The 24,681-nt window shown below is 42.3% G+C and overlaps 1 protein-coding gene across 1 annotated transcript in view; it reads left to right on the top strand.

The window, feature by feature from the left end:
• Nucleotides 1-14,465: 14,465 nt before the first annotated feature.
• Nucleotides 14,466-24,681, top strand: part of foxo6b (forkhead box O6 b) — a gene marked incomplete at both ends in the record, with an annotated part of 35,167 nt that continues 24,951 nt past the window's right edge. The window contains one exon of the mRNA XM_079175900.1: nucleotides 14,466-14,963. Within this exon, the coding sequence (XP_079032026.1) occupies nucleotides 14,466-14,963 (498 nt within the window). The remainder of the gene's footprint in view (nucleotides 14,964-24,681) is intronic.

Below are 24,681 nucleotides of genomic sequence, written 5' to 3'. Positions count from 1 at the left end.
AAGATACTATATCACGCTATCAATATATCCATAACACGCTACACGACACCAAAGCGTGTTACCTACAATTGCGGGTTTGGGACTTTTTATTTTACTTAAGGGAAGCGAATCCGCCTCAGAAATCCACATTTTATTTTATCTATAACAACTTTACTTACTCTACAAGTGACTCCCCACCAAATACAATGTGTTTAGTGGACCTCCAACTTGAAGTTTAAATTCTATCATTTACATAATTCACATATTCAATGCTGCTCTTCATCGAGGTAACACCAAAATGACACGTTTTGGTGAGTCCAGTGTTCAGTTTTCACCTCATTTCAATTCAGCTGCTGCTTTGTTAATGGGATCATTTTCCCAACGGGGAGCAAACGAAATCCCATTAAATATTTTTTGGGTGTCGTCCATCACATGATAACTTCCTGTCCTATAGGAGTGGTGATTCAATGCAAGCGTTACTGTTGACAGGACACTCGCAGACTGTCAACGTTTTTAAGAGTCTGGAACTCGGTTTGTTTATGGAGTTTTCCTAACAATGGCTTATTCTCTTAATACGAGCTGTTTATGCAACTCACACGGGTTCCCCTGGAGACCTGGATTGAGAAAACTGAGCTAATATAGGTCATGGAAATGAGCTGTAAGCAGAATTAGGGACATAGAGTTCTAACAGTAACCCATTATATCAGTTATGGCAGTCAGGTTTACCACTGTTGGAAAAGATTAAAACTTGTGGAGATGAATTATAGGAAGACTAATGCGATTTATGGTGTCCGTAAATGTCTTAGAGGGCATTGCCAGACCTTCCTTAATACTGCTTCAAGTGATATCGGCACTGCTTGTCATTACATTTCCACAACAGAGAAGTTACAATAACAGGTATGCGAAATTAGTAATTGTCTGATCAGGTTTTGCAGCATTGTAGGCGGTACGGCTGCCAGTACACCACAGTCTCTGGGCTACACCCAGTCCCAAAGATTTATGATATTTTAAAGAAAATTCTAATTAATTTGGATAACAGGTCATGTATTGTAGAAATGACATTTTCCTTTTTAATCTAAATGTGAGACACAAAGCTACTTTATGGTCCACACCAAGCAGTCACACTCACAGCTGTGTGGTCATCATAGGCGTGGCTTGTTGTGTGTGTGTGGGTGTGTGAACTGATTTACTGGAAGTAATTATAATTATTCTATGAAAGGGAAACTGACTATTCATCCCAGCAAGGTCTGGTTTCCTGAGCTGAACAAGTCCAGCCAGACAGCCATGATTCTGTAGCTGACACTGACGTCTGACCTCCCTGTAGAGAAGCCGTTTGTCATTTGTTTGCAGATACAATTTATTTTCCAATCCGCCAGTAAAGAGTGCATCTCTTTTTTTGTTTGTTCCACTAGCATTATAAAGACATCAGTATGCTGGTGTTGGTCAAGTTGTTTGGAAAGTGTAGTGAGCTAAGCTACCAGTTACTCTGCATTAAATGAAGCTTCACTCCACTGAAGACTCCCCAGAGAAATGTAGCACGCTAAGCTGCATTCTTTTTTTAATACATTGAAACAACTTCATTTCAAGTCTATGCTATTAATACTAAATATATAAATATATAAACAAGCCTATGGGTTGAACAGCATCTGAAACCCCCTCTCTTCACACTTTTTTTAGTGTTGGAATTGGGATACTGTGACAACCAATTTCTTTTCCTCTCAAAGCCAACCATCTCAGATCCACGACCGCTTCATGCAACGGTTGCTGCAGTAAGAAAGTCTAATTCTTTAAACAACCATTTCTTTCACTTTTTGTTTTGTAATTCAACAGCCAGCAAGTTGTCAGAAAAATTCACGTCTTGTCAGAGTTCCAGATGAATTTGTTCGTAATTTGTCAAACAATGTGGAAACAACTGAATAACCAGGGCAGGGGAAGCTCCTCCAGGACTTCACCTGGATGTGATGAAAGGAGCTAAGACGGTGGAGGTGAGCTCAATTATCTCCTGTTCATCAAACACCCAGCTGACCTCAGCCGTGAACCGAGCAACCTGAGCTTACCGAGGCAGAACGTGTGCCGAGGGCATTCTAGGGCCAAAGTAAACCATCAGGAGTATCAGTCTACAGCATACTTAATTTACAGTTTTTCATGAAATATCAAACCATATAAAGACCCAGAAAAGCACTCAGTAGAGTGCAGATCTCCATCAGCTGTGTCTGCAACGACTAAGCGACTAAGCACTAACTAAGACACGCTCGGTACGTTATTTGAGAAAATACTCATTTTGAACATTAAAGAGTATTATCGTTAAAACAGAAAGATTTCTCGTTCAGGTTGTGGCCGTAGATGGCAGAAAATTGTGAGCTGCTCCTAAAATGTAATGTTTACCTGTATAACTTTAACTCTAAAAGTTAAATTATCCCATAGTTTGAAATGTAAGTTTCTGCAAGTAATTTCTCTTGTCACAGAATATGTGCATTACGGTCAATTTCAGAGGCTTTTGCACACCACTAAAAAACAAACAAAATGAAGTAGACACAATCTGTCATGTCCCGCTCTCCTCTCTTTTATTCTGTCTCTCGTTTCCAGATACTTCACTTCCCATCCTTGCGTGTTTCCTGCCTGTGTGATGGTCTGCCCCGCCCTGATTGTTTTCACCTGTCCTTCATTAGCCCCGCTGTCACCTGCCCCTCGTTATCACCCTCCTTTCATTGTGCATTTAGTCTGCGTGATCCCGTTTATCTTTTCTGTTTCAGTGAGCGGTTCAGCCGTAAGCTGTGTGGTTTTCCTTGTGTTGTTGAGATCATTCTTCAGATTTTCGGACTCTTACCTTCCCTTAGTGTTTGGGAACCCTTGCTGTTTTTTTGGACTGTTCCTCTGATCCCTATTATTTAGAAAATATTTTATATTTTACTCTGTGTTGAATCGTACTAATATTGAGTCCTCTTTCTGCTGGCGCTGGTATCCCCGATATAATCATGTTGGCATATGTTTTACTGTCATCTCTTCTCAATCGCTCCCTATTGTCCACTCATAATAAAGACATGAATGAAAATGGTCTTAGGCCCTGGTGTGTCTTTTTGCAGCACACAGGGCTTTCCTGGGATGAATACGCCTGAAACCCCAGAAGCCCCAGCAGGTTAAACTCCACCATGTTGTTCAGGGCGTCTACATTCTCAGGGAAAAACCCCAGACCCAAAGCAGCGCCGCACCGGGGGAGCTGAAGGCAGGCATGAAGAGCTGAATGGCCTGCTGGGATTGCCTGACGAGCCAGATAGACGTCTTTGTTTGCTGCTGTTGGTTCTCAGCAGGGTGTTTTCAAAAAAGAAGTCTGGACTGAAAGAAAGCCAAAACTCCTGAATGTGAGCAGCTTCAAACTCCAGACGCATTTGCAAAAGAAAAAATGCGTTTCTTGGGATCTGACAAAGCAGGTGATTGACAGCTGTAGAGGTATTAATAATTCATAGCTTTGTGCTGATTTTCATTTGAGACAGAGGGAGGCAGATCCAGAAAACAAAATCCAAAGTCCAACAAATAAGAATGAACAGTTTGGTTTTACAGATCCAAATGTGAATCCAGGCTTGTAGGACAACCTGAATATTATCTCATACCTCTCTGGCTCATATATTCCTCCAATACATGTGGAATAAGACGGTCTGACTCTGACCGAGCCAACCTGGACATCCAGAGGAGCTCCTGTGTGTCTTCAGCGATGAAGAGGGAAGTCATCAATCCTGTTTTCATTTGGTTTGGCATTTCTGGCCACCTGACAAAGTTGAGTCCAATGTTCACCTTTAGCTCTGTTTTGGTTTTCACTAACTCAGAGATGCTGGATTGTTGCGTTAGATGAGGTTGATGAGAGCAGAGTTTGTGGGCTGAAAAGGCTAAAACGCTTCGTAGAAGTGTGGAGTTGGGTGATTATTCTCTGTGAGATTATGGGCAACCCACTTGATATTACTCAGGGTCATTTATGCCATTGTTTAATATTGCAGCTTTAATATTTATTTTTAACAATACCAAATTTGACCTTTTCTTACCTGGCTGATATTAGAGACATATGGACATACTTTTCATGCATTTTTTGGATGCATTGAGATTCAGCCCTCTCCTGGAGAGTGCAAACAAATACTGTTACTGTGATGATCGAGCAAAAGAGGAAAATATATATCTAAATACTTATTACACTTTTGAATCTTAAACTGATATCTTACTGCAGTTTGTTTTATGGATGTACAGCGGTACACACTGTACTAGCCGCTATAGATCAGCTTTGGCTGCATGGAATTGCAACTTTTTGCAGGAGCACATTTTTCCGCACCACCGTCTGCATGAATTCCTCTTTGTGTGAATAATATTTGTCCAGCAGCTTATTTACTCATGAAAATAAGAATAAAATGTCACAAGCCGGGAAAGGAGTAGTAGACATACCTGTAATAGACTGTGACAAGGCTACGAACTGCGGGTGAGGATTGACTTCAAAGGAGCTCAATAAAGAAACCCGTATTTGTGACAGTAAAATCAATGTTCTTTTTTCTCTCCTTCTCTATTTTTATACCAGAATGTGGCTTTCTAAGCAAGTGCCATTGTCAGATATTTATGAAACACTTGGAGTGAAAGGGCTTTAATTGATATGACTGTTATTAGAATTCCTCTGTGCTTGATATTTGTATAATAACTATAATCCATACCTCTCACTTGGCTGTGTGTGAAATGATGTGGAGGAGGATTAGAGGGTCCCTGGAGAAATCTCCCACTGAGCTTACTTCACTTTCATGTATTCACTTGTGTCTGCATGCTGCTAACGGTCCTATCCATGGTTAAAAAAAAACCTTGAGAGTGCTAATTAAGTGATTTTTTCCCTGCAAACTGATTTTGATAGCATGTCTCTAGCACATGCTAAATGTGTCATTTTCTCCCCGTGTTGATGAAAATATTCTCTGAAGATTTTGAGCACCTATCTGTTCTTCCTTTTTGAATCGAGTCCTGATTGGTGACAGGTATTGCGTTTGAAATGGCTCAGCTTGTCTTCTCAAATGCAGTATGGTTTTCTTTTATTTAGCGCTTTATTTTTCACATTACCGCTGTGCTGTGCTCTCTTAACAGCCATTAATAATTGTCCCCACCACATAATGAAGTGTCTCTGTGCCTGACAACGCGCTGCCTGCTGCTAAACAAGGCTCCAGACACCCTTCAGCAAAAAGGCACGCAAGCTTAAAATGATGTTGTTTTTCCACCAGAGGGCAACATGCGTACTGGAATCCACAAACACCCCTTATGTCTCATTCACTCCACACTCCTGTAGTTGTAAATCACATTACCATCGCCAATACCATGCCATTGGCAGTCTCTTATGGATATAGACATGCCATTCATTTTAGTGAGAAACACTCTCAACAGTCTCATTTTTCAAACATGGCGTCAGTTTGAGACAATGAGGGGAAAATAGAAAATTAAAGCTTTGTTTCACTTCAGATATCCCCATAAGTGATGCAATAAACTGTGCCACATATATTGTCTTTCCTCCAGATGAGGCTCCGATCTGTAGTTTGGGTGCATTAAATGGAACGTAAGCGTACATTGTGGCTGTGAATAAAGCACACATTACATAGCTTCCACCTTTAGGTGTCTCTCAAGCTCTGTGCAGGCCCTGCTGTCTCGCCAGCACAGATAAATGGCACCTCGTTAATCAAATCTGCATGAGTGCGCTCAGGTTGCCATGGCAATAATTATCAGAGCTGCCTAATTAACTTTCTCAATTGCTTAATGATATACGACCCTCTGAACTCGCTCATTTTTTTCTCTCTAATCCAAGTTGTTGTGTTTTTTATTCCTCCATTTTCACTCCCCAGTGTTAGCCCGTGACGGCCAAGATAATAGAAATTATAGAGGAATTAAATTCAGCACCACATCATTTCCTCTCTGCCCATCCCAACCTGTTCTCGAGCTGAACCAAATGAGGGGGGGGAAGGGGGGGGGGGGGGGGGGGGGGGGGGGGGTCACACTTCACATGCAGCACAAGCACATGCTAGTGAATGCCGACGCATGTAGCCGACGTGTGTCTGGCCTGTACAGTGTGTGACTCGCATACTTTGTCTTCTGCGGTGACCTCGTGTGACAGCTGACTGAAGGTTGGGAGCAGCGGCCCTGTCGTCCCTGATCAGCCAGGCGAAACTCCTGAGATACAGCGAGACAGGGGGAATCGTACCTGGTGACACCCACCCTGCCATCCTCTGTCACAGCCGGCCTCCCGCACTGTCTGCTGCCTTTCTTTACGGCCTCCTGTCAACCCGCGGACCCCTCACTGGCTGCAATCCTCGCCAATCCCAAGTTGTTCAAAGAAGTCTCGAAGTTATGCGTGAAAAAACAATTGCACCAGCACTGGACACTGTACAACTGGCGCCTTTTTGATGGCTTTTTGCAACCTTGCCATGAATAATCAAGAAGAAACAGTAAATGTAGTTTCTTGACCTGAAAATACTTTAGTTCACAGGTATCTTTCTTCTAAACCAAGAGACAGAAATAAGAGGCCACAGTTTGCATCCCATCATCTAACAAAATGCCAGCGTTTTAACCACCGCCACAATCCTTCCCTAACCTTAATGATTTATTATCACTTGCCTGAATTGAACCACACCTTTTAAAGGGGTACTTAAGAAGAGATTTAGTATTACATTTCCCTTAAATCGGACTACTTACAAGAGACATATTTAAAAAAGATTTGTTCAAATGGAAGCAACAGAGGCAGAGATATCTTGCCTTTTCCTCCCTATGTCATTCCCCCCCAAAATTCTGGATCCTACATTTCCCATAATGCAACTTCATAAATGCCCAATTTCTTTCAAACAAGAACTTTGCTAATAGTATGAAGATCAAGCACACATAACCTTGATGACATCCCTTTGACATCATCAGAGGTCAGTTGGGTCTAATAATAACGCAATTTCACCCAGGAGACCGCTGTACCACCACCTCCGTGTTAAACCAGAAGTCAATGATGATTCATTTGTCACATAACTTACGTACTTATAACCCTTACTAACACTTAATAATAACGCTACTTCCGTAGTTATTTCAACCCAAACCACACTCTTTACCTAAACCTAACCAAGTAGTTTTGTTGCCTCAACACTGCTGGGGCTTGTGCAGGCACAGCGATTCCTCGTGTTGCCGGACAGTTACAGGAAAACACACGGAAAAATAACAAAATCACTTTTCCTAAAACATCATATGAATCATTGTTCGAGGATATGTTGAGAATGTACTTTCAATTAGGTTTTGAACCTACACGGACAACAAGGTCGTTAATGTGCTCCGAAAAATCTAAATTTGGACAACCACAACTCCATAAAAACTGGGCAAGCTCCATCTGTTAACGAGGATCAGACCAGAACAGCTACTAAATGGTGAGGTTGTTTTCTTGACTTCCATTTCCAAGGTCCTCATGTGTCGTTTGCGTTGGAGGACATGTCGATAGAAGCCCAGTTCTGTTCGCGTTGCTCCTCTCTGTGAACCCTCACTTGTGACGGTTGGACAGACCCATGCCTGAGTTCTGGGATCAGTGCTCGGTGAGCAGACCGCAAGGCCTGGAAGAGTTCATGTGATTAACTTTTTGCAACCACCATCAGGAAGCTTTATAGGACTGGGTCAAATCAACCATTGGTTATCCCCAATGTCTGCCATATGTCTGGTACCGCCCGCTGACACAGTGTGATGCCATTCCCCTTTTTATTCCTGATTTCACAAAAACCCAACCTTTCTCCCTTTTTGCTCAGAAGAACCTACCCGTGCCTTAATTGTACCTGCTGGCTTTTGTTGCTTTAAAGCCAGTGGGGGAAAAGTGGCAGGGGAAAGATTATCTTTGTAACACCTCTGCACTGCATCACTGTGTATTTTTTCCTCTTGTGAGTGGATTTCATGGTTGAGAGTGCAATTTGAAATAGGATTAACTGTAGGTGTCGGGTAGTGTTAGCTAAACCTCTTTATGTCAGGTACACCAGAGAGAAGTCTGTCACTGCGTCTGCTTGAACCCTTTCACCATTGAACCTCGCTTGAGGGGGATTCTTTAAATATTACTAAAACTGTATTTGTATTCATCAAAGGGCTGTGACACAATGTCGTGGTTTCTACCTATACAAAAAGCAGAAGAAAGAAGACACGCGTGCAGTATTAGACAACCTCAACATGTACAGCCAATATGGGAGCAAAATGTAGCCTTTTGTTTTTGGGGGAAAATAGAAAACAGTCTCTTTTTTGCCTAAGTGCCTCGGTGACATTGGTAGGCCACATGGTTGGCTGCGGCCCAGACCCACAGAGAGGATGCATTCCTGGGATGGCCATTGGCAGTGTAAGGGCTGAGATGCCCAACCCTCTGCTCCCACAGTTTCCGCACACAGCAGTGAGTCCCGCTGGAAAACAACACTTTCTTCCGTCTTATGTAACTGGGGTTGGTTGTAAAGAAAAGGGAGGGCTGGAGGGAGGGATTATGGACTGATGGAGAGAAAGAAAAAAAGAGGCGAGGTTGTTTAAGGCTGAACATTGAAAACAAAGTTGAGTACTGTAATAGACTAGCCCAAAGCTAGTGTTTAGCCTAACCCAAATATTCCCAACTAGTGGCCAAAATGGACAAACACAATGCAGGTTTTCATTTTAAAAAGCACCACAGTGGGGGATTTCAGTCATTAGTTCTTGTTCTTTGGTTGAACACATGCTAACTAATGACTTGAGTTGCTGTAGTCTTCGAAATGTAAAAGGCAACATGTTTTAGCTGTATTAGCCTCTGTCAGGGCTCATTAGAGCTTGCAGCTAAAATTCTTAAGACTTAAAGCTGCACTGATCAGTATTTTTATATTAACAATGGATCAAATGACAGTGTGTAATAAGAAAGGGCTCACTCAGTCATAAAGCCACTGAAATGTATCACCCAACTTTGCAGTTCCTCACAGGTCCACGGAGCTTTAGCATCTTTTAGTTCATTGTTTTGGTTTTATGGCCCGTGACTTTTTAACTTTTGGTTTGTTCTTGCGTTCTCGTTAACCTCGTTTCCAGCACCTGTTATTTAGCAAAGACTGCCTCAACCCACTATACAACACAGTATCTGTACTGTAGCGTAAACAGCAGGCAGACAAAGTTGGCGACTAGCTGTGAACATAGTTTAGCAGCTAATGAGCCAGGTGTTTTTCTCAGTAGTTTGTGGAGACCAACACAAAACAGCTAAAAGAAGAGTTGTCTGGAATGTTGTCCAGAAACACAACACAAACTTAGTGCTGTTCTGTGTCTGCTTGGTATGTAAATAGGCAACTGGCTGCAAAGACGTTCACTCTTGTTTTGTCAAATCTTGTGTCTGGTATTCTTAGTTTTGGTTATGATTTCCATCGATGATAACACTGCTGACCAAAGTAATTGCTGAGAATTGGAAGCAGGGTAACATTGCTGAAAAGTCAGATGGGTTAAGAAACAAGCGAACAGACAATACGATTAATGGCCAAAACTACAAAAGTTAGACCCAAGTTTTAACAAACCAAATTTTCTCTGAAAGATGGATTTGGTTCTAGCACCTTGAGGGAGCTGCGAGGTCTTGACAGATTTATTTCCTTTGTGTTGGGTTGGCATGAAGACATCCACGGGCCATGGTTGAAATTGAGCTTCATGATTAAATGAAGTGAAACAGGTGAGTCAAAAACTCAGGGTGCCACCATCTCTTCCCTTCCGTTTTGCCTCATTATGAGCAGAGAAGAGCAACATCCCAACTTTCCTGATTGGAGGCGGTGGCAGCAGTCAGTGTTACTCAACAGTTGAAAGCCTCAGGGTTTCCCAAGGCTGGGAGTGGTATCCCCCTCCAACAGTAAACACATCAATAATCCTGCAGGTTGACTGAGTCACTGGGTAAGGCATGAAAATTAAGGAGGAAGACCCGTGGAGAAGAGGCAATTAGGTGTACGGGTCTGTGGAATAGTGAAGGGTGAACCCTGAGCCCAGTTGGTGATCAGCCTAATGCTAACAACTGTCAAGACAAAAGAAAAAATCAATTAGTTTCTCTGAAAAGATTGAACTTTTTCCCATTATGAACCGCTTTTTTATATTCAGCAACTTTCACAAATTGGACACTTAACCATGCCGCTTCCATGAATTTCCAAAACCAGTTGATACCATACACTTCTTTGTCGTGTTAAAGATCAATGTAATTCATATGTGTCTTGTACTGGTCTGGGATGTGTTTAGCCTAACGTCAATCAGCACAACAACCATAAGCAGGGGGGGGGGGGAGACACAGCTAACTCTGTCAAAAAGTATAAAAAATATGCCTTCCAAAGCTTCCCTTCTCATGCAATGTCGAAATAGCAATGTAGAAACCAGACATGTGGTTGATGCGTTTCACAACAAGTCTCCATACCTAAATGACAAAGTAGGTCATGCCAGTGCCTTGCAAAACAACCCACATAAAGATTTACTGATCGACCACCTCTAAGGTTAAAGCTGCATTACAGTAATTGATTTTTTTGGGCCACTTGGGGACAGTGAAGCAGGGTTAGAATTTGCGTTGGCTATAAACACAACTATGACATAGAATCGCCTTATAAAGTTGTTGTTTAAGAATATTTAAGAATCTCACAGACGTGGAGCAACATCTATTTGGAGACGTGTTTCTGGCCACCTGACGGTACCTCTGTCTGCTTACCGTTTGGTGATAGTCAGTTGGTGTGCAGTTTTTTTGAGGTTTTTCTTTTACTTAAAACAGGTGCCTGCAGCTTGAAAGAAGGTTAGAAGAGAGGTGACACTGAAAACAGTGAGCTAAAATATGATGAAACTCTTCGTAGAGCAGAGGGGAACTGCAAAGTCGGGCGATAATTCTCTGTGGGCTCGTCACTACGACTTTTACCCGCGATATATGTGCTAAACTAGGCTGACACGGCCTGGAGCTACAGTATTTCTCCACACTCATTTGACTTTAGGTTTAATGCCAAGCATATTTCCCAAAATATTGGACGGTTCAGACAGATTTATGCCATCCTAAACAGAATTTTGGTGTGGTAGGTTGTTTACCTTTCACTACATCCCTTAAGTTGGGCATCAGAGATCAATGGGTAGAGGCAGCTTGAGGGAGGTGGCAGCGACGGTCAATATGCATATCATCAATATCTGATGCAGAGAAAACAGAGGGACAACGGATAAACATGAATCTCACAGGAAATCCAGTTGGCAGAATCAGTTAATCTGACAAATAATAGCTGGAAATGAAAGACTGATGAAAAAATATGTTTCTCGGAAGAGCTGAATGTTAAGGCTCACTTCTTATGTTGCACAAATGGCCACGGAGTCTTTGACAAATCCACTCCCCCCCCCGTGTGTGAAAACATGTAATTCTCTGTCTGCCTCGTGTCGTGTCCAACCGTGTGACTCATGTTCCTCATGTTTACGCTGCGGCGGTACATCACCTAGCCGTGATGACGAGGACTTTGCTGTAAGCCACAGCTGAACACGCTATATCCACCCTGCTGGCACGGCCTCAGTGTTTTCATTCCATATGATAGGAGTCACACCACATTCCTGTTACAACTTCTCTGCGGCACATAAAAAATCTCCTCTCGAAAACCGCAGAGCCATGTGTTTTTAATTTTCGGTCTGTTTGTTCCCATTTACAGCATCTCTCTCCACTTCTTCTCTCTCTCTCTCACGCTCACACACACACTGAAAACACACACACACACACACATACTGATCGCCAGCTCTCTTCATGTTGATAGGCCCATTTAGTCCTCATGAAAGCATTCCATTTAGGTGCATTTGAGGTTATGGTTGTCACTGACAACCGGCTGTCAAAGAGTGGCAGCCTCTATCAGCGTAGGGGGTTTCCAGAGGAGCTTACAACACACAGAGCAGCTATTGATGGAGCCCACTTTATGGACTCAGAGCCACCAAAGGCAATGGTGTGGGACAAAGACAGCGAGGGGAGATGGGAGTTTGCTTCTCTGACCCCCACAAACGGGAAGAATCCCAGCGGATAATTAATCCCATTTGATTTTATTGTAATGCGGGGTTTAGATGAATGTGTTGAGAAAAGATGTTAATGTTAAAGATTTTGATGGTGGAAAATGTAAACACATTACGTTGACTGGTGAGAAAGGCAGGGCTGTAGCTACCATTGTAGGAACTTTCTCAGGCACCCAGGAACCATGAACTCAAGAACCTTATGTCTTGATAGAGGAACAATGGTGTCAATAGTTCCTGGTACCAAAAGAGTCTGTTCATCCCGTGCAGGACGTAGTGTGTTCATGTCCTGTCACAGAGTTAGCAATTAATATTAGTAACCCCCCCCTTAAACAAAGCAAAAAAAGCTTTTCTGCCAAATTGTCCAATATAAATATTCTTGTTTATAAACACGAATATACTGCTGGCTAAATCATCTATTTTTGACTCAATGTGTTCAATTTGATAATTTTTAGGACATCAAATTAAACAAATAAACAAATAAAGACTTCAGCTTTTGTACCCCAGAATTGTATCCCTTTTGAGTGTGAAGAAGGATTTTAAACTAGATTTACACTTTAAAGAAATTACAAATATATCAAACTGAATGAATCAAATACAAAAAAAAGAAAAATCTGAATAATAAAATAATTTCTGGAGGTGGGGGTGAATTGGGACCCATGACGTCAGAAAAATCCTGGCTACAACCTATACAGCTCTGAGAGAAAGTATTAATTACTTAGTTTTTTGCAACTGTACACCGTGTCTTACTTATGGATTACATTAGAAAATACATAAATATTGACCAAGGTCCTTATAAATTATGAATAGTACAGATCAATGTTTTATCCCATGAAGCTGTAGGCTGCCTTATTAATCTAAACTACATAGAAATACCATATGTAACCTTCATAAGGAGTTAAAAATGAAAAGGGCAGTCAGCATTTCAAATATTATAGTGAAAAATTTCTTCGAAGAGGCTTATATTACATGATGGACAATCTATCACTAATTGTGTTATTAAATGAAAGCCAAAAAATCTAATTCCTATGTAGCAAATCGGGACTACAATCTAAATTTCGTTGTGCAACCCTGTCGAACAATGACAAATAAAAAACGTTGTAACCGTTGCTAAATAAAATGTTAACATTTATCTTTATTATTGTTATTAACAACAGCAATACTACTACTAATAATAATTATCATAATACTACTACTACTACTACTACTACTAATTATTATAGTAATAATACTACTACCACTACTACTACTACCACTACTACTACTACCACTAATAATTATTATAGTAATACTACCACTACCACTACTTCTACTACTACTAATACAAATAATAATACTAATTGAAATAAAACTCATGGCAATTGTCACTTAAGAAAAAAATACGCTAAAAAGACGATGTATGTGATTGAATTTGTCTGTATATAAATGACTGCCTTTGGAAATGTATTGTTGGGAATATCACCCCCACCACACACAAACACACTTACACACTTACACACTTACACACACAAACACACACACATACACTCACACACACACAGCCTCCTCCTCCTCTGGAAACCTGTTCTGGAGGGAGTGACTTGATCGAGGCGGCGTCCAATTATATGGAAGCAGCACTTATTCCACTTTATTCCAGGCTACAGTTAAGTGGCGTGAAGCCTTCAGAGACGCACAAGCTTGTAGTATAAAGGCAGAGCAATAGGCAGAGAGACGGCACCCATGTGACATGTGAACGGAAAGCCAAAGACAAAGGTAGAAATATCTACTCTACCAAGTGAGGCGTCTGGCGGCGTGCAGAGGAGACACAGAGGATGCTCCTAATCAAATCCATGAGGGCTTTTTTTTTTTCTCGTCTGGAAATTCACGGCTTCATATAAATGATTCATGAGAGCCTGTTTCTATTTCTAAGGGAGTAATTGCGCTCGCAGTGAGTTTCAGCTGAAGCCGGTCACCAAACAATCTGCAGAAAGACGGTAGTAGAGCTGGGATCACATCCTGGAGACAATTATAAAGTCAGTTAATTTGGGGGAGTTTGATAAGCGTTCCTTTTTTTTTCAACCGGGACTGGACCTCATCTGTCAAAAGGATCAACTGTTGCTGCAGCCGGAGCGAGCGCAGAGACATTCTCCAAGTGTGTCTGGCTTTCATAATGGATGTTTGACCGTCACTTGGTCCTGCATGCAGCCACACAGCCGCTGGTGTGTAATTAACATGGAAGAGAGACTGATACTGTTGTTGATGCCTCGGATACACCTTCATTTGTCCTGATGTGATGCCACATTGTTGCACTGAGGAGAATGATAATACCCCACACCGCTGCCGGCTTTTTCATACTGGTTGATCATCTCTGTGTGTGAAACAATACACATTTATTCTTATCCCTTTGCATTAGGGACCAGTTTCGACATTGTAACTGTCGGACGTTAATTTGTTGTTATTGACAGGCTTTTTTTTTGTGATAGTGACCTTGCCCGATTTTGACATCTATTCAGCGGGAGATCATCATGCTGATGATGATGAAGAACGGCGGCATGGATGCGCATCAGGTTGATATCGATTCGGAATTTGAGCCTCACAGTCGTTCGCGGTCGTGCACCTGGCCGCTGCCGTGTCCGGAGGATTTCCCCGGGGGAGAAGAGGCGAGCCGAGGTCTGGCCCTGGCATCGGTCAAAGTGGAGCAGTACAACGTGCCCGCATGCCGGGCCGAGAGAAAAGGCGGCGCACCGGCGGAGATCAAGCACCCAGCCGGCGCCCCAGCACCGGTCGTGGCCGCTCCTGCCTGCATGTCCGGGGCTGCGCTCGACGTGGCCGGCCAGCTGCGCAAAGCCAAGTCCTCCCGGCGAAACGCGTGGGGAAACCTGTCTTATGCAGACCTCATTACCCGTGCCATCGAGAGCACCCCGGACAAGAGACTCACCCTGTCCCAAATTTATGACTGGATGGTTCGCTTTGTTCCTTATTTCAAGGATAAAGGCGACAGCAACAGTTCAGCCGGATGGAAGGTAGGCCACATGAAAGAATTTTTCTGACACATGGTGAAGGTTTTAGTGGAGAAACTGCACTATATTTAGCCTTAATCTGTGTCTACAGCATAACTCTTTTCCTGCATATTTGAAAGCCACATAATTGACCCTTGGTTCCCGGAATTTATGTCAGTGGCGTGTCCCCGTGTCACTCCACACTACAGTGTTGTGGAAAGGGGCGGTGAGCATGCATATGGGTTCACTGGGTTCATCGTATTTAGGGATTGCAGCCTTTGCATATGGAGAAGCCACACGGAGCCAAACTCCCCCTGTTCACGGTTCCCTTCGGATAGGCAACTATTACGCGCTGTGACGCATTGGCAAAGTGTCTGGTCTCAAGTCTGTATTTCTCTGCGTTATCGGGTCACACGGGGGACAGAGTGTGCCTCCGGTCCGATTTGCCGCTCTTCAGTCACCCATGCCGCCAGTTGGGTGCCCGGGTTAAACCGTTTGGAGCCACCCCGCCCCCCTGCGATCCAGTGCGCGCACGTTGAATTACGCACAGGCTGTGCGAAAGCATGGCACAAGGCGAGGGGTTTAAAAGGACAATAACAAGAGATGATGACATGGAGTGTCACAGCAAACAGATGTAACTACAGATCATCCCTTAAATTCAAATTAATATGAGGTTAATCTAATAGATTGGTTGCTGTAATCTACTTACATTTACCACCCATCATGTTTGGGGATTAATGGTCTTTTGTTTCCAGGCCCTGTGGCTTCCACTCTTACTATCCTTTATGTTTATGAAGTCTTTGTTTCTTCTGCTGGCCGCTTCTCTTTATTTTCAGCCATTTCAAAGACTAAATCAAGTCTAAATCAGATCTGTTTAAAATTACAGTTCTCTAAATTCTAAATAAATGTGCATTTACATCCGGTAACAGACATCAATCAAGACTGCAACTGGGAGGTAATATGCAAGTCGTATGTACACACAGGTAAATCACTTTTGAATCAGATCCTTTTCGGAAAGCAGACAAAGAGACAGAAAGAAACAAAATGTTTTTGAAAAAATCTTATCACACCTCCACTTTGTAACACAGGCTTTGCGTTTAAACTTTCCAAGCCGTGAGATAACCGTGATGACATCCCCGTGACATCACCAGGGTTATTTTTTCAAACTTTAAAGTTCCCTCCAGAGCCACAGAAGACATCATTGAATTGTTTTCGGCTGAGTAGTGCTGCCCGTGACGAGTAAACTGAGCGTTGTGTGTAAAATCAGTAGGGTGCCCCTTTAAGATTCTCTTAATGCTTTTGAAGTTACGGTTTACTATGTGTATCGCTTTTCTGACACAGCCTGGCAAATGAAGGAATACAGAGGAGGGGGGTCACAAGGTGCAGTGGGATTAACAGGCATTTCACACCATCTGTGTGTTTGACATCGAGTTGATCCAAAATCCTCTATCGACTTCTCCTGTCATGTTATCATATCCGTACAGCGTTTTATGATAAGTGACATTGTCTCCCTTCTATTTGTCCCTCCTTTGATGCTTTCCCCTGCTCTGCCATCCCATTTGGCTCCAAATTGAGCAGTATTAAGACACAGATTAATCTCAATAAAATCACAATTTGATTGAAGTCGGAGCGGAGTGGCAACAACCCCTGTCCAATCTTTATGGTATGGGGTTTTTAAAATTGGATTTAAAGCTGAGCTTAATTCCGCGGGCCTTGTTCGTGCTGCCCAGGGATTCCCAGCTTGATACCTGCTCCCGTTCCAGCTTTGCGTGGACGTTTTGATTGGCTGTCCTGGCAGGGAATCTGATTGGTGGAGAGAGGGTCCAAGTGAAAAACAACTTGATTCAATCATAATAACGCTCCTCAACAATAACAAAAAAAGAGAGAGAGAGAGAGACAGAGAGGAAGAGAGAAAGAGAGGAGAGACCCACATGCACTCACATGTTGGACAGTTGGCAGCGATTTTTAATGAGATTTGAAACACGGAGGTACAGAATCACTTACCAACACACACACACACACACACACACAAACACAAACAAACACACACACATACATACACACTCCCACACATTGTTGTGTGTGATTCTGCTTAGATTGAACATTATTGATGAGAAGGAGGGGGAAGGGGGGTATATATGGATGGATGGTTGGATGGTTAGATGGGATGAGTGGGAGGGAAATAAGATCCAGTCAGAGTCTTGCTATTAAAAGCAGTCTTTAAGAGCTGTTGTGTAATCCTGTCTGAGAGCTGCTGCTCAATTCAGCCGCTGGGCTCTTTGTCTTCATCTGGGCCGGGAGATTCTCCTGACTCTTAATACCACACACATACACATATCTACACACCCACACACACACCCCACACACACACTGTACATACACTGTTGAGGTGTCACTCACTTGTTTGACAGTCAAGCACTACGGCTACTGAGGTAGATTGGATTTCTTTCACACGCTTACTCACTTCTTGCGTCCCGTGGTAGTGTATGGATTTCTTTGATTGTGGTCACACACACACACACTCACACACACGCACGCACGCACACACACATGCACAGTGTTGCTTAAGCATCTGGCAGCAGGGTCACCCCCATGATGACTATGTATGGATTTCTCCGACTGCGGTACAGTAATTGTGGTCAAGTGTTTGGGCCATGTTTGTTATTGTATCGGAGGTGGGAGGCTGTGTTTGGTCATATGAAGTGAGTTCAGTTCTGTAGGTGGTCATGGTGGCGATGCGGGGGTACGCGCTCAAACACACACACACACACATTGTTATGTTCATTTCACAAGTGGCTCTGCGTGGGAATGGATGTGCTGAGCTGTGGCCTGTCTGCAGGCTGTACTGTACACAGATTCAGCACCATACAGGCAGGTAGGAGCTCACTGATTCTACCTGTCGGCTTTACAAAGCAGCACGGTAAAGGAACATCGTGGGTTTATGAGCCTTGTAATCAGACTGTGATATAATGAGCACATGGCAAACAAGCAGCAATACACATGAGGATCAATTATAGTCTCAGAAAAGCCTTCATTTCTGTTTGTTTTTTTTGTCTTTAAAGAGCAACTTTACGCCCTGTTTTATCTTTAACACGACTCTTTGACATTTGCAAAGTGACTGTATAATGTAATCTAACTAAAACATGTAACATTTCGTGTAATGTACAATAGTTTGGTCCATTTTTACAGTATTTTTCACTCTGTGAGAGTTTCTTTGTTTTGGTCCGGCATCCATCACGGCTGCAAACATTTATGAGCATTACTCTCAGTATCTCGAATTGTCTTAGGGAAGTGCTTTTTTTAATGTAATTGTTCATGAATGCACCATTCTGGGAAGCGTTTGGATCAATTTCAAGCTGCACATCCAAAGAGACTTATGTTAAAATGATACATAGTCCCTGCACACCTGTATATAGTAGAGCTCTGCCACATGACATGAATCCTATGGGTCCTGACAAAGTTTTAGTTTTTAGTTTGGGTTTGGGGTGTTTCGCGTTTTGGGGTTTATTTCAAATATAATTTATCAAGAGAATTCTCTCTCTCTGACTTTGCCAATCGTCTGCGTCAGTGCGTGTCATGTCTTGCAAGTACAGTAGATTTAAAATGACCAGCTGGAAAGAGACTCCCTCAGCACTCATTCACCTCTCCCTAATGTATATAACAAACACTTAGATAACTCTATATTGAGAATTAAAATGTGGTTTTTGACACTTATGTATCGTCCTCACTGACAGATGAATCACATGACTGAATGTGACTGAATTGCGAAATTGTAAGCAGAAGGTATAGCATACGTGCCACGGACAACTCTTTTCAGGTTTTTTGACGACACAATATCAAAAATACATTTCAAATGTGGACACTCAAATAAAACGGTTGATCTTGGTTGGAAAAAGGTCGTGAATATTTAATGTTGTTTAGAAAAACGTAAGATTTGGAACTAAGCTTTAAGGGGCTTTAAGGCCAAAAAACTCCAATAACATAACATTTAAGTTTTGTCTAGAGACAATGCACTGGAACTTGTTAAGTGATTGCAGGATCTTAGTTGGACAATTTTACTCAATAATTCTAAGAAGGAAACCTAAAGACTATTTATTGAGTGTAAGGTAAATAAGGTAAATAGGATACATATATCTATATATGTAGGGAAATACTATTTCAATATTTATCCCTTATGTTTTGGTTGGTTTACCTTCTTCTATATCCCTGATTACTGAGACCAAAAGTGTATCTTTACCTCTAATAATGCTTCTAATCTGCTTGTAATGCATCACAATGCACTTCACCTAGAGTATTACCGCCCACTCTGACGGCCATCACCTTGTTCTGCCGAGATTCCACTCGTGAGAGATGGAGAAGGAGAATAGGGTGCACAGCGCAGAGAGAGATAGAGAAAAAAAAGAGGAGGCAAGGAGACATTTTGAAGAACAAGGTATTATTTGTCCTGCCAATAAAACCTTTTTTGAATTGGATTCGGAATTGAGTGGGAGATGGAGAGAGGCGTAAAGAGAAAAGATAGAGCGAGAGCGAGAGTGGTGGCGGTGGCCCCTGCTGCTGAGCACATTGATAGCAGCCTTAATGCCTGTGATGCTCCAGCGCCAGCCGAGACAGAGGGGAATTGGTTGGAGATGGTGGAACAGGCTTAGAGGGTTCCCTGTGCCAGCCGGCCTGGCGCTCGCTCAACAGAGAGCCCTCTGCACTGCTACACAGTTATTGTTATTATCACAAAGGCGCAGCAGAAGGAGAGGCAGCTCTCGAGTTGGCGGGCTTGGCGCTGGGTTAACCGGGGGCGGGGAATGGGAAGAGGAATTTGGAAGGCGAAGGGGGTTGGTTGTTGAATCTGAGACTATGGCAAAACTCATCTGATCAGTCGTGTGAATGGAGAGAAAACAGTTGGGAAGAGTCGTTGACGGCTTGAATGGAAAGGAGGCCATGCCGAGACGGACAGATTTTGATCCGAGAGGATCAGCTGCCTTGTCAGTTGATGCCGAGCAACAAAAGGCATTTGAATAGAACGCGGGCGGATATCACTTCAATCTGGAGAAGGGGCCGGGATGTAAACAAGGGATGCACCAGCAGTGGAGGCGGGGTGTTCACTGCTAAAATGAGTCATAGTGGTTTGAATAGAACATAATATTCTCGCCCCTCAGCCCTCACACTTCAATCAGCTGGAATAAAATGTTGAGAAACACTCTACAGACGGAAATTCCAGAGAGGAAACCGAGTCCAGACACTCGGAACAGTCAGTCAGGAAGGCGGATCTTGGGAATCGTGCCTGGCGGTGTGTCGTAAAATGTCGGCCCAGCACACATTCTCTCCGCGTTGTCTACCAGACCTCAGGGCTTCAAAATGTTGGATGATGAGCAGAGCAGTAGTCAAAAGAAACGTTCAGTGCTCTGTCCTCGCTGTTAGACTGTGACTCAGGAACAGGTCAGCGCATCACGTGGTTAAACAGGCCTTAAAAGAACCACGCAAGGGGTTTGCTCCTTTCTACAAATCACTTACACTACGACACAACTAACCAAATGGTGTCTGCTGCTCGAGACATTGCTTTCCATTCATTTCTATATGATATGAAAACATTATCAAAGTTATCTCAAAGTGTGAAATCAATTTATTTCTGGCTTTGTGTGTTTCTGTCAACCACGGATACTTTTGAGTGTCGACATTTTTTGCATTCGGTACCGAGCGGCCATGATTGAAAGTCACGTCATAAGATAACTAGAGTAAAAAGTCAGAAAGTATCATTGTTACGCTTGCTACGTAGCGTTATAGAAAGTCTGCAAAGGGCAGTTGTTGTTTTACAGTTTGTTTGCTACATCGGTTAGTAATTACACAAATCCTGATCTTTTTTCTAAACTTCACTAAGGTGTGAAGAAGTGACGTTTTGTTGCCTAAACCTAACAAATCGTTTCACAACGCTAACCATGTGTCTTTGCGCGTTTTTTCTGCAAGCTTGATACGAGGCTGATATGAAACCGATTTATTAATTAACAATTTTTTTTTCTGCTATATTGCTCAAATTCACAACATTGAAATGTATAAATCAAACAGAGTTACTTTTCAAATACAGTCATCCTAACAAACCCAATCCATAAATTCAACGCAGCACCAAACTGATCATGATCCCACTGGAATCACAAAAATAATGTAATCAGGCATCTGAAATTGCACTAAATTTTAATGTGATTAATGACACAGTTGCTTCATAAAGTATTCAACCCCCAAACTTTCTGCATATTGTACTCATTAAAATATGCACCAATTTTAATAAATCATCGTGCACTCACATTGTGTTCATAATAGGCTTTTGATGCCTTATAATGCCTTATGAGCACCACTTCAAGTAAAGTGTTGCCCTTATTTTTTACTGCAAATGGGATTAGTTTTTGAGTTCCTGCACACGCTGAAATGGGTTTGATAGAGGTTTGTATGGATCTGAAGATTCTTATTGTGTGTGTGTGTGTGTGTGTGTGTGCGTGCATCTGGTCTTGTTGTTGTATAGCTAGGCCTGATGGGAGTCCAGGTCCGGGGGGTACAGCTCTAGTTAATAATTCAGATGAGGCTCATTATCAAGGCAGCGCAGATCTCTCTCTGATTCCACCTTAATTGCAGGCAGGATGTGCCTCTCAGACACTCTCAAAGTCACTCCCCCTCCTGTCTGCAGCTGCAAATGACTACCACACACACACACACACACACACACACACAGAGATCTCCACTAGTTCTCTTCCAGACCTCACCTCTTCGGAGCAGGTCCCCTCACTGAGATCAGGCCTGCGTGAGAAGGTGAATGGACATTTGGAGATGAGTGGATAAATCCCACTTAGAGATTATGACTATCACAGAGTATCTACGCCGAGGCCAGGCATGTGCTCCTATTATGAGTCACTTACATTTTTAATCAGATCTTCATGAGGGGCTTTCTCCTTTTGGAGGGCTCGGCAAACGAAGATTGATGGGAGGTAATCAGTCGGCGGACGGCAGCTCTGTGATTAATGCTGCTGGAGAGCGAAGCTCTCAGCGCCATGCTGGACGACCTGGATCACGGCTTTTCAGCCCCGAATTTTCCGTAGAGTTGAAGTGAGCCGGGCATATAAAAAATAAGAGAACTGCTGCTGCTTGACAAGTAGCATCAGAATGATGTGGCATTTGAATAATGGCCTGGTGTTTCATTGTGAAGTTAATATTCAGAGATCTCTTACCACCCGTGTCTCTTACAAAATGACTTTCCCCTACAACTGAACTGCAATCTCAATTATGTTTCAGAGGAAACGTTTTTTTCTCCAGTTTTAAATATGTGGTTAACGTTGGATATAAAAAAAAAAAAACGTTGGGATGTTTATGCAACTCATTCTCTTTCCACCATGTCACATGCTGACGCTTTGTCCGGACTTTTGGGGTCACTTTCCCTCAAAAGGTGATTGAAAATGCAGTTTTGTCGTATGGGAAGGTAAGTTTTAGGAGGGAGAAGCAGGCTGGATTATCAAGATTACTATCATGTCATTTCAAGACAATAAAGATTAAATATGGTCACACAAAACAAAAGTACAAAGCCTCACCAATGTCTAAAGTTGTTTGTTGGTCAAGCTGAGATTTGCTTTATGTAAGAAACAAATGTTTCATGTATCCATCCTGCTGCTGACCATTTTGCTGCTTTTATGTTTTTAGAAGCATTAGCAACAGTTTCAGCATGCAATTTTCAAGTCGGATTTCTGCCTGTAAATAGTGTTTCCGAATCAATCCAGCCATGATCGGTGGGCATCTCTTTTTCTCTGGGGAGCTTCAAAGTAGAGCTGATTCTTTTGGAGAAAATATCCTGGAATAAAGATGACAATGTGGGAATCCAGCTCACTGGAATCTCACAATGTATGTACACTATGCTGTCATTGAGCCTTGATGTTGAGCAGATAGAATGTTTTCAGGGTTTTAAGCCTGGTGCCGGGAAATGTCTTCTTTTTACTGTTTGGGAGACATTTTAATTAATGAAATTTGCCCACAAACAGAGCATGTACAAATGTTGCCTTTCCCCCTTTTCACCAGGCCATGTTCCCCAAAATGTAATGTTTTTGTGTCTGCTTGATTATCAATTTCAATCAAATTTGTCAGTTTATTTGCCACATAATCAATTAAGGTGTATAACTGACACAAGCTCATTTAGTTTGTATGTTTTATGGATTTATAGGATTTTCTGTTGTTCTGGATGTTGTGGTAGATCAGCAATCAAGGAGAGGGTTAACTGGTTTGTCTAATTATGTCCTTGTAGCAGGGATGGGCTGGACACTGCTGAATGTTGGAGGATAGGTGAGTTAGTTCTGCGGTAAATTACATTATGTCATATATGGTGTGCTCATTGGTATGTACTGAGTGCCCTTAGATTAACTCTGGTTTCAGCTGTAACTTATAAACCTTGTGTTGATGGTAATTTCATTATTTTGTGAGATTTGGATGCCCGCTTTGTTTCGCTCACCCTGTGCTGACTGGCAGGTGGTACGTTCCGGTGAGTTGAGGCTGAAATGGTGAACTGCCATTCATTTGAGTAGAAGGGAAATATGAGTTGGCAGCTTGCTGTGAAGCTGCAGATTTCTTTTGTTTTTCTTTTGTTTAATTTCGACTTATTAAAATTCCCAGCTTTCATTTTCCTTTCAGTTATCTTTTTGTTAATAAATGCCACTTTTCTTGCACTGCTCCTGCTTATTGACGTTGTTCCTCAATGTCCCTTTTTAAAGTTTTCTTTTGCCAAACCACATCATCTGCCCTTTATATGGAATAACAAATAGACTTACATAGGTAGTTTGGGATGTTTATGCCAATGGTCGAATCTCAAGAACAGGTGGCACAGAGAAGAGACTTTGGTGAGTCCAACTTGGGACCCTCAAAGGAGCAAACCTCTCAGTAAAGACTAAGAGTGGTTTAAGTGGATAAGAATACAGAGGCATTCTTGCATGAGGCCCAATGATTGTGAGATTTTAAATGGAGGGAAATGTATTATTAAAAATGATTTGTACAGCAAAAGATGCTGAAAAAGGTTAAATGTTTTGAGGGAAATGAATGGTTGCAGTTGGTAAAGAACAACAGGGTATGTTAGTGAAAAGAGACACTCCATCATTTTACAGTACTATCAATCACCCTTAATGCGTATTGTTCCCAGCGTAGTTCAGTCGTGTTCGGGTGATGTTCAGCATCAATCAAGTCACATTCATTTGCTGGCAATTTAATTTATTTTCATTAAAGATGACTGTAATTGCACTTTGATCATAGTTGATAAAAGCCAGTTGAAAATTAAAGCCATCTGTGCCTTAAGTGCCGGATCATTGGCTGTGTTTTAATCAGAGTTATTTGCTCAATGTCTTTGTGAAAAAAAAGTCTGTTAAAGCAGTTGCTACACTTGAGAAGGTGTCTGCTAACGATGTCAAGTCGGGGCCCATACACAGAAAAAGAACATGTCTATTGTCAGCACAAAGAAGGGTCAGGGAGGAGTATCTCACCTCATGAATATTCATCAGTCCAACGGCATATTTGGACAAATTACAATAAAAGCCTTTCAAGCTGGATCTGAGTGGAAATAATTTACAATCTTCTCATTTTGGAGATTATTAACTGAACACCTTTTTAAACTGCTTTAATTCACGGCTAAGCAGATGCACATCATGGCGCAGATCACACAATCTCTGTGTGTCGTGGCTTGCTGAGGGCGGTCCAGGAGGCAGACAGAGGTTAGAAGCGTAAGACGGCCTCTCAG

Source organism: Pholis gunnellus, assembly GCF_910591455.1.
Source record: "Pholis gunnellus genome assembly, chromosome: 16".
In the NCBI taxonomy this organism is placed as follows: Eukaryota; Metazoa; Chordata; class Actinopteri; order Perciformes; family Pholidae; genus Pholis; species Pholis gunnellus.
Note: the sequence above shows the minus strand (reverse complement) of the source record. Positions and strands in the feature narration are given on the sequence as shown.